Source organism: Rhinopithecus bieti, unplaced genomic scaffold (genome assembly GCF_001698545.2).
Source record: "Rhinopithecus bieti isolate Rb0 unplaced genomic scaffold, ASM169854v2 scaffold_30849, whole genome shotgun sequence".
NCBI classification, from domain to species: Eukaryota; Metazoa; Chordata; class Mammalia; order Primates; family Cercopithecidae; genus Rhinopithecus; species Rhinopithecus bieti.
Genome location: NW_016813165.1, coordinates 1 through 10,955, shown reverse-complemented (window position 1 = coordinate 10,955; position 10,955 = coordinate 1). Strand labels below are relative to the sequence as shown.

At 37.3% G+C, this 10,955-nt stretch overlaps 1 protein-coding gene across 1 annotated transcript in view; it reads right to left on the bottom strand.

Annotated features, from left to right (window-relative positions):
* The window catches only part of LOC108512472 (disks large homolog 2-like), an 84,382-nt gene extending 81,759 nt beyond the window's left edge, over positions 1–2,623 (bottom strand). Inside the window, exon 1 of the mRNA XM_017847749.1 lies at positions 2,441–2,623. Coding sequence (XP_017703238.1) covers positions 2,441–2,613 — 173 coding nt within the window. The 5' untranslated portion in view covers positions 2,614–2,623. The remainder of the gene's footprint in view (positions 1–2,440) is intronic.
* Positions 2,624–10,955: the final 8,332 nt, after the last annotated feature.

The following is a 10,955-nucleotide window of genomic DNA, read 5'->3' as shown; positions in this document are numbered from 1 at the left end:
ATGATTAAATGACATTATCAATAGAGAAACACTTTTGTAAATGGCATAAAGTCAAACACTGATATTATCCATTATGAGATTTAAAAAATTTCCAGATGAGTGCTACTAGGTAAATTATACTCAGGAAACAGGCTAGAAAGAAATTAATGATTGAAAAATAACATCAACCTAATAAATGTAGGTTTTAAATTGCATTACAATAAGTACATGAGTACTCTTTGTGGGGTAGAATTATAAGTGATTTTTATTTTCTTTATGTTTTTCTAGATGTTCCCACCTTTCTACAATAAAAGGTATTACTTTTACAAATACTTAAAGCAATAAAAGTAACTATTTTGAAAATAATTAAAATCCTAAAAAGAAAATTTGGCAGAAATTTATTTACAGCTATAAATTATATAAATATATATTATATATATGAGGTGGAGCTACTGTACCCTTCCTAAAAAGTAGAATGTAAATAAACATCAACATTGCAGTCACTAATTAAACTTATTTTCCAGGTCAGCTATACTCTGGTTGTTAAGATGGTTCTCTTCCAAAATAAGAGAGAAATAGCTAATTCAAGAATGATTACCAGCAGGTGGAAAATTATTTCAGGAGGAATAGCATTGAGAATGTTCTTCTGGAGAAAAATGATGCGCGAATTGAACAAACAAATGACTTGATAAGATTGGTTAGAATCATAGAACCTCAGGGCTGGAAAGAACCAGAAAATTGTATAGTTCAACTCCTGTATCCAAAGTTTGAATTCCTTTTCTATCTTCCCAGATAGTCCATGCCATCTTTAGGCAGCTCCAACTAATGAAAGGATTTCTTTAAAATGAGTTGACATCTATTCCCACATAGCTTTCCTTCATCCACCTCATTACTATCTTTGGGGCCATAATTCAACAAGATGGCTCCTTCTTCTAGAGAACAGCTCTTCAGACAGCTCAAAATAATTAAATCAAAGCAAACCAAAAGGCACTTTGTCTTGACTTTCTTTTATTTGAAGTAAATGGAAATGGAGAGACCCAGAATATAAACAAGCCAGTGCTGAGTCAATGTTTAAACATATAACCTTTCGGAAAACACACACAGCCATTCTACAGTCAGAATGCCCTGGCAAAGCAATGTCAAGCAATTATCCAGGAGCCAAGAGGCTTAAAGAAACCCAGAGAATTCTGCTGGTGGGAGAGCTATAGGCACTGGCATAGGGGAGGGAGAGGTTCCCTGGAATTTCAGCTCCTTCACTGTGACTCCTCCTGGCTAAAGGTAAGAGAACAGCTGAGGACCACTGAGCCCTATTTTTCCATGTCCCATTCTTCCCCAGGCTGTACGACCACAGGCAGAGAGAAGAAAATATCAGCTGTCTCGGGCGCACAAATATCCCACAGAGTTATTCTGAGGTTTAAGTCCCATCTTCCCACTGTGGTTTGTACTAGCCCAATCACTTGATGTGTAGTAGCACTTAAAGACCCAGCTTCACTGGGAATATTTTACAGAGGCATTTTGGGTGTTTGGAGATGAGGATCAAAGCCCTTTGAGAAATCTGCAGCTTGAGAAAAGTTAGTGCCTGCTTTTATTAAGCATCATTCCTGACTGATTTTGTACTATATCTAGTCTCTGGGATAGAGCCAATTTCTGTTTCTTGGACATCTTGGTGCCAAAGGGACATTTGTGAGAAGGAAAGTTCCTGTCTGGTGATGGATCCGCTGGGACAGATTAAGGACTTGGCTGTTCTGAAGCACATTTCTGCTTTTCAAAAGCAGAGCTGAAGAAACGCTTGGAAGAGAAAGCATGATACTCTTGATTTAGGAAACACTTACACAGAACTAAATATCTGGGTAGCTATTGAAAGTTGTGAGGTGGGGAACAAGAGTAAAGAAAACAGTAAAAAAAAAGAAAAAAAAAATTGCAAACCCAGTCAGTACTTAGACCTCACCAGATGTTTGACAGCTCATATCCCAAGCATCTGAATTTGAGATGAAGGTTTTCCATTTTTTTTCCACCAATATTTGGAGATATTACATAGCAAGGACCTTAGCCTAGTAAATTGCCTACTTCATTTGCCTTCAACTTGACCTTGCTATAAAATTCATTGGTAAATGTTGAAACTCTGGAAATAAATGGGCTGAATTTGTAAGTCAGCATATAAGCTGATAGGCACAAGTTTGCACATGCACACGCTGGTAAAAGTTTTAGGAACACAGTGTAAGCTGATTCTCTTTCTTCCTTTATTTCTTGTCACAGTCACCAATTTTGGTAAAACCCTAATATAGGAGAAAGAGGATTTTTAATTCATGTCACCTGTCACCACTGACAATTTTCCTGCAGATTGACTATCCCATTTAAATAAATTTAATTTTGTGAACAATTTCTCCCACCTTCTTCTTCCCTCATCTCCACTCCCTGGATAGCTGAAAAGCAAATATTCTGCTACAAAAGGCATTCTTACCTCCGTTTGCTGGGGATGACCCCCATCTCCTCACTGTCTCCCTCCAGCATGACTCTCCTGGCTTGCCACCACTCATCATCAGAGGCATTGATAACGTGGAGAATATCTCCATATTTAAAACTAAGTCCTTGACTTGGAAGCCCACTGTCCTTGCTCTTGTCGTAGTCAAACATGGCTCTGGAGGAAAGGACAAAAGAGGACACTGTTAGGAATCTCTGTCAGCACAGATTTAGGAGTTGTGGTTTCAAATGTTCACTCTTGCTCTGAGAACCCATCATCACGTGGTATCAACTCCAGGGATGATTCCCTGGATCACAGTCCACACTCTCACTGCTTGGGCAACACACTAAAGTCAGCTCTTGCTTCTTCTTGGAGGTTACAGGGGCAGCCTATAGATCTTCAAAACAGATCTGCTTCTTTTCTTGGAGACCATCAGATGTTAGAAGGTGATAATAGAAGATGAGAAAGGCAGTTTACTACCTAATTGAGATTTTTTCCCCTCGTATTACAATCAAATTTTTAAAATTACTAAAAAAGTAAAATAATAAAGAGAAACATGGCTATCCTTCTAAATGAAGCATTTTGTACTGTAAACAAATCATCTCAGATGTATCAGCCTGTAGAACTGTTTCTTTCGTAATGGGAAAAACAGTAACAAATGTCCCCCCATTGAGTAGGTGATCCCTCTACTCAATGAAATATTGGACCACCACTGCAACTGGATGAAGAGGTTAATGCAATCACCTGAATACATGCATAAAATGCAGTAAATTAAAAAATGTATGCATATGTATGGGTATGGCTAGATAAAAGTCATATAAACAGCACAACAAATCTTTCTGCTTCCATATAATGCCGCGCTTACCTCATCATGGCACTTATCTCTGAATTACAATTCTTGCTTTCTGTATCATGCTGCCCTCACTAAAAAGCATTTGCTAAGCATTTGTTAAGGCCAATGCACTGTAATATGTATGAGTGGCAGCATGAAGGAGGAGGAATCAGAATCAAAATGATGAACAAGACCTTAGAAACTAGCTGTCATCTTTAAAAGGTGAACATTTGCCACCACTCCTGTATTGTACACATCCTGCTGTATATCCCATTTTCAAAAATCACCACCACACACATACAGCATATGACTTTCCCAGAGAAGCAGATTTCACTACCTGTCTGTGTATTCCCCTTTGATTTCATTCTAAGAATTTCCTTAGAGTATAACTACTATGTATGCAAAACTAGCAAGATCTGGGGAACAGATTTTTCTAAAAATCTGTTCTATTTTAGATTTTTCCACACTGAGGACCAAGTGTGGTTTTCTTCTTCTTTCTTTGCCCATCAAAGAAATGTCACATCTGCTGCCATGACAACAAGAAAGAGCTGAAGACAGCATCTAGAGCTCTTAAACACAGCAGGAAAAGTATAATTACTTGCAACACAGTCCCTTCTTTCATTAACACTGTCTCCCAAAGATGGAATTTGGAGAGGGTTTCTTGGTCCAAGCTCCCGGAATGAAACATTTGCACCTTGACCACCTCTGCCAAAGGCTCAGACAAAGCCCCAGTCAGGAATGGGGAGCTGCGGAAAGACCAACACCCACTCCTGAAGCTATCACTTCTCTGATTCTGTGATGTGACATACATTAGTTAACATTCTTGAGCCACAGGTTTTTTGATGCAAAATTAGTCTAATAACAACACTCAGCTAGAATTACTGTGATCCTTAATGAAATAACACATATGCAGCACTAAGCCTATAGTATGTGCAGTCTAGTGTAGTACAGTGTGGTTATGAATATGGACTACTGGGTCCATGTCCTGCTCCTACTATGTCCTAGTCTTACAGCTAGTCAGCTGGGCAAGTTACTTAGTCTCTTTTAGGCTTCAGTTTCCTCATATACAACATAGTGATAATGATGACAATGATGATAACAATACCTCCATTACTGAGTTGCTGTATAGGTAAAATGTTACATAAGGTAATATACATATAAAGTATGGACAAATGGACCTGGCACACAATGACAAATAGTAAGCATGAACTGATGTTTTTATTATTATCTCCCTTTTTCCTTCTGGGTAGATGCTAATACAAACCTTTTCTTTAGATTCTACTCTGTGCGAAAAGGAGTTAACGTAGCAGGCCTGAGACTGCTGTTCTTGCTTGTAAGGGTGGCCCTTGGCTGACATCTGGGAAGTTAGACTTTGGGAGAGTTCCCACCATTTTCTCATAAGAATGGCTTACTGGGCCTAAACTGTTTGTACAAACAATATCATTTATGCTGAACACCTGCTTTCTTTCTGGGAGTCTGATATTATGGTATGTGCTAGGCAGAGGCTGCCTACGTGACCAGCCCCCAGTAAACCTGGACATTGAGTCTCTAATAAGATTCCCTGGTAGACAACATTTTGCACCTGTTGCTGCAATTTGTTGCTGGAAGAATTAGGCACTTCCTGTGTGACACCACTGAGAGAGTACTCTCGGAAACTTGCAGCTAATTTTTTCCAGACTTTGTCCTCTGCTCCTGCTCCCTTACCTGACATTGTTTGGTATCTTTTTGCGGTAATAAATCATAATCATGAGCATGATCATGCTGAGTCCTGTGAACTATCCTAGTGAGTCATCAACCTGAGAGTTGTCTTGGGGAACCCCAACACATGCTCTATAGATTGCAAAGCATTTTCACACAAGTTACCTTGCTGTGACTCAATCAGTTGCTGTGAAGAAGGTATGACAGACATAGTACTATCCTCCCAACTTTTTTTGTTGTTGTTGTTAAAAGATGAGGGACAGATCTACTGGGGCCCACTGACTAACTCCAGAATATACAGCTCAGTGGCAGCAACCTAGGACCAGATCTTGGGTCTCCAGATCCAAGTCTAGTTCAGCGCTCTTCACCTTGCCGCCTCATTCAACCTGGGAGGTGGTGATGATAAGGTGTTGAAGATGATAACCATGATGGCTACTACTACTTATGCCCTTATTAGGTGGTCTGGAACTTTGTAGTCATTGTCTTATTTGATGTCACAGCAACCCTAAAGGTAAAAATTAGTATCCCCAGTTTATAGATGAAGGAAGGAGGCTCAGGAAGTTAAGGAGCCTGGCCCAGGTCACACAAACACACGTGGTGGAGGTTGAATACAAAATGAGGTGTATCTGACTCCAAATTCTGTTTTCTTGGCCATTTTATTACATGGCTCAATTTCCCCGCTTGTTGATCTCTGGCCACGCTCACAGTCTAGCAGTGCCAAAGACTTTTAGTCTTCCCTTCAGGGCTGATAACCACTTCTTCCCTAAATTCCTGAAACTCCCTTACTGCTCAGTCCTTGTCCAAGTATTTCTTATCCCCAAAGTCCTTGAACTGCTGGCCTGACTCTAGGCTCCTTCTGGATGTAAACTATGGGAAGTTGAGGTAGAGAAACCATCAGAAAGGCTGACAAGTAGTAGCCAAGAAGGCAGGCTCTGGAGCCAGACTGCCTAGGTTTGCAATTTTTTAACTATGTGATCTTAGGCAAGTTACTTAACCCCTCTGGGCCTCAGCTTTTCTTAACTGTAAAACTGGCATAAATAATAACACCATCTGTCTCAAAAGAGTTATGGTGAGGATTAAATGAAATAATATATGCAAAGTATTGTAACCCTAGCCTGGCACTAGTGAGGGCTCAATAAATGTAAGATATTATTATAATAACTGTTATTCTGAAAAACATATTATAATTTGAATCACGGGGTCTGTGTGCCAATTGTGCCACTTAAAAGCTGTTTTCTGGACTATGCATAAAGACATCTAGAATATCTCTGTATCCTCAGGACCTAGTAGGGTGCCGAACCCAAAGTAGATCCTCAATACAGGTGTGTGAAAATGTTTCAGGTGGCTTTCGAAAGCCCTTCTTCTCTAATGTCTCTGCATTCCCATTTGAAGTGGGAGTGGGGACTATTCCTGGAGTTTCCTACTAGGTCAGGCATTCACTCGCCTGTGCTCTTCTATTCCTGAGAGTCCTTAAGGGGAACTTTCCCACTCCTGCTGTTAGATGCAGGTGTCCTTCCTAAGGAGCTCAGCAACAGGCTCTTTCCACGAGCTCTATTGATCTTGGACAATCTGCCCCTCTAGGATTACATTTATTCAGACTTGGCAGGTCCCTAAAACCAAGCAGCTGACACATTTCAGCAGCTTCTGGCTCCTTTGGATATTAATGGATCCTCACATCTGGGAAAAATGCTACAGTGCCCCATCACCTAATTTAACAAGCGATAAGCTGTTTTTAATTTGCTTTATGTGCTAATTGATCACAGCAACTTTTATAAAATGCCATTAAGACTCACACTTTCCATCCAGGGTGCTTTTAACAAGTCCATTAGACAAGTAGAATTGGACATGAATAATGTAATAACTCTCCTATCCCTCCTGCCCCTCCTGAATTTCAACGTGTGGTGGCCCCTTGCCAACTGGGGAAGTCTAGTAAAGGAAGAGTGAAGCAGCTGCTCATCCTCATGACTGTGCAATATGGCTGTGAGATACCTGGGTATCCTACTAAAATAGTGCTTTTCAGGTGTTGTGCAATGCAGTAAGCATTTTATATTCATTGTCTCACTCCATTTATTGGGTAGGCAACATAGCATATGGATTATATCCCAGGCTTCCAAGACAGAGAAGACCTGGGTTTATGTCCCAGTTCTGCCATTCTTAGCTGTATAATTTGGGCATGTTACCTAACCTCTTAGATAACCACTTTACCATAGATGGGTGTTCTCTCATTTAGGAAATGCAGATAGTAATGGCACTAACGCAAAAGGGTGCTGTGGAGATATGACAATGGGATGATATATGTAAAATACCCAACACAAATGAGTTCCACTTTGTTATTATTTCTGACAACAATTCTGCCATGTAAGCATTTTTGTTCTCATAAAGAAAATGAGATATAAAGAGGTGAAATGAAAATAAGATAGTAAGTAGCAGAACCAGGATTAAAATATAGATAGATGTGTTGCCGGGCGTGGTGGCTCAAGCCTGTAATCCCAGCACTTTGGGAGGCTGAGATGGGAGGATCACGAGGTCAGGAGATCGAGACCATCGTGGCTAACACGGTGAAACCCCATCTCTACTAAAAAATAAAAAAAACTAGCCGGACAAGGTGGCGGGTGCCTGTAGTCCCAGCTACTCGGGAGGCTGAGGCAGGAGAATGGTGAACCCGGGAAGTGGAGCTTGCAGTGAGCTGAGATCCGGCCACTGCACTCCAGCCTGGGCGACAGAGCAAAACTCCATCTAAAAAAAAAAAAAAAAAAAAAAAAAAAAGAAAAGAAAATAAGTTTACTTCAGTAACAGAGAGCAGTAGTTATTGGAATGGAAAAAATTACGTCACAAAAAACAGTGTCCTGTTTTATGAGTCAATATTTATTAAGATTTATCTGTAAGCCATATATCTTTACCCAATGAAATTATACAACACAGCCTAATTTATTTCATATTTTGGTTCCAAAATCCAGAGATAGAAATTCCTATTTAAGTCATTGCTTTAGTCATCAGAGGTGGTATAGAATCCTGCTTCACTGACTCCTCACCAACAGATTAAAATTTGCTCTGACTAAGCACTGTATTGATGGTTTATACTAGCATCTCTTTTGGCCTGCCCTGGGCTTCAGGTCTCTCCTTATCAATATTGTTCCCACAGGTTGAGGAGATCAGTGCAGAATGTTTCAGAGAAGTGTTTCCTAGCAACAAAACACAGGGACATGGACAGAATATTTTAAGGGGATAATAATATAAACTTGTCATTCAGTGATGAAACAATATAAGGGCAATGGTAAAGAGTAAGTTATTGGGAATAAATAATCAACCTAATTTTGTGAAAGATCTAATAATAGGAGATAAATAGAATATTTCAAAATAAATTTAATCATTTTGGTCAGAAATAATAGGAAGAAAATAATTAAGAAATAATTTTACTTACAGTGATAATATATCATTCAAATAAGATATATTTATCTTCAATATATTTGATATATTTATCAAATAAGATATATATATCTTCAATATAATAGGGCATGTAGAAGTGTACTAAAGGTGAGAGGTTAGGACTGGAGATGAAGGTTGGAAACACACACACAGAGTTGATTGTCATTATTGAAGGTAGTCATGTTTTGTATAATTGCCACAAATTTTAAGTTGAAACACAGATTAAAAGAATAAAAAAATTTAAAAATCACACCTGTAATCCTAGCACTTTGGAATGCTGAGGTGGGAGGATCACTTAAGGCCAGGAGTTAAAGAGTAGCCTGGGCAGCATAGTGAGACCCCATCTCTACAAATAAAATAAAATAAAATAAAATAAAATAAAATAAAATATTAGCTGAATGTAGTGGCATATGCCTGTAGTCCTAGCTACTGAAAACACTGAGGTGGTGGGATCGCTTGAGCCCACAAGTTTGAGGCTGTAGTGAGCAGTCACCATGGCACTGCACTCCAGCCTGCGCTATAGAGCAAAATCCTGTTTCAAAAAAAAAATCGTAAAAAAGAAAAGGGGCATATGGAAGAGACATTGAAAAATTCTAAATATATGTAATTGAAGGACCAGATGAAAAGATGAGAAAGAACAAACTGACATCTGAAAATTGTTAGATAAAATCTAAAAGTGGTTGAAAAACATTAATCCAGTATTAAAGTTCAATAAACACAAGCAGGATAAATACAATGTAAATTATAGACAGATATGTTTTTGTACCTTGTAGCCAAACTGCTGAAGCCCAAGTACAAAAATAGCACCCTAAAAGTGGCCGGAGAAAAAAAGAATACATTCTATTTCTGTAACAGCAACAACACTAATAGCTAACATTTCAATGGAAACTATGAAAGGCCCTAAACAAAGGGGTGGTATCCTTAAAATGATGAGGAAAAGGGAGAACTGCCAAAATACAAGTCTGTATATAAAAAAGAAAGAATTTAAAAAGCAGACTAAATTATATTCAGAAAAACATAATGTGAAGTTCTTGCTTAACACACCTGAATTGAAGAAATATTAAAGTACAATAACATAATAATTCCTCGAGGAAACATAAACTTTAAATAAAGTTGAAGAATAAAGGAGTGGATTAAAATGAAGGCAATTATAAATGCATATTGACTGCATCAAGTTATAATAATAATTTTTTGTGGAGTTTAAATATATAAAAGGAAGATTTTGAAATATATGTTAAATGTAAAGCAAAGAGCAGAGAGAAAATTAAATTCAGATTTAATTGTTTTTGAAACTGACAAATACTAATTTTACTAAGTTGCAATACATCACAGATTCAAGCTGTTATCTCTACTGTAACTATTAAAAGTGATAGAATGTATAAATAATATATCAGAAAGAGGAAAAAATGAAGCAAAATATTTGAAACATAAAAGTATGTAAGAAATTAAAGAATAAGGATTTAGAACAAGTTTTTGAGTCAAAATAACAAAACTGTAGACATCAACCACTCTGTGTAATTACAATTAATGTAAATGAATTAATCTTCCAAATAAAAAATAAGTAAAATCAAAATGTAAAGCAACACACAGGTGACAATTTAGAGTGAATATTAGAAAATATTTTGAACCAAATGATAATCAGATAATACTACATCAGACTTGCTGGGTGTAGCTAAAACAGTGCTTTGAGGAAAATGTTTTGCTTTAATTGTTTACATTAGAAAATGAACAGAGAGGGAAATGTTTGAAGTCATTGGACATAGGAGGTAGTGAGTGGAATTGTGGCAACTAGATACTGGGAAGAGTATGAGGGAGGGAAGATAAGAGAGGTTTATTAATGAGTACAAAAATCCAGTTAGGTAGAAGGAATATGTTTTAGTGTTCAACAGCGCAGTAGGGCAAGTATAATTAACATGAATTTACAGTGTATTTCAAAATAGCTAAAAGAGGTTTGGAATGTTCCCAACACAAAGAAATGATAAATGTTTGTGATGATGGATATACCACTTACCCTGATTTGATCATTATACATTGCATGCGTGTATCAAAGCATCACATGTGTTCTATGTACAACTATTATGTTGTTGCCAATAATATATGTCCATAAAATAAGAAAAATAAATGCCAACTAATCCAAACAAAATATAAGTACTCAAATAATAAATATAAAATAAGACATCAAGCAAAGAGAAAATATGTTTTAGAATATATCTAAGTTGGTTACTTGTTAAGGAAAAAAATAAAAAGGGAGAAAAAACATAGATTACATTATATGGAATTGAGAAGATAATCAAACCCTTATTGAATTACATATATTACATATGACAAATCTGTAATAATAAACTTGACATTTTGGATAAAATAATGCATCTTTTGAAAAGTTTGATTTACCAAAGCAGACACAAAAGTAACAGAAAGTTGAATATTTAAAAAGGTTTTGTTTATTACTGATAGTAAGTACCCGTAAGTACCTATTTACAGAGAAAATTCATATTGGTTTACACAAGAAATCTTACACATATTTTAAAAAAAATTATATAAATATCATACATATTTTCC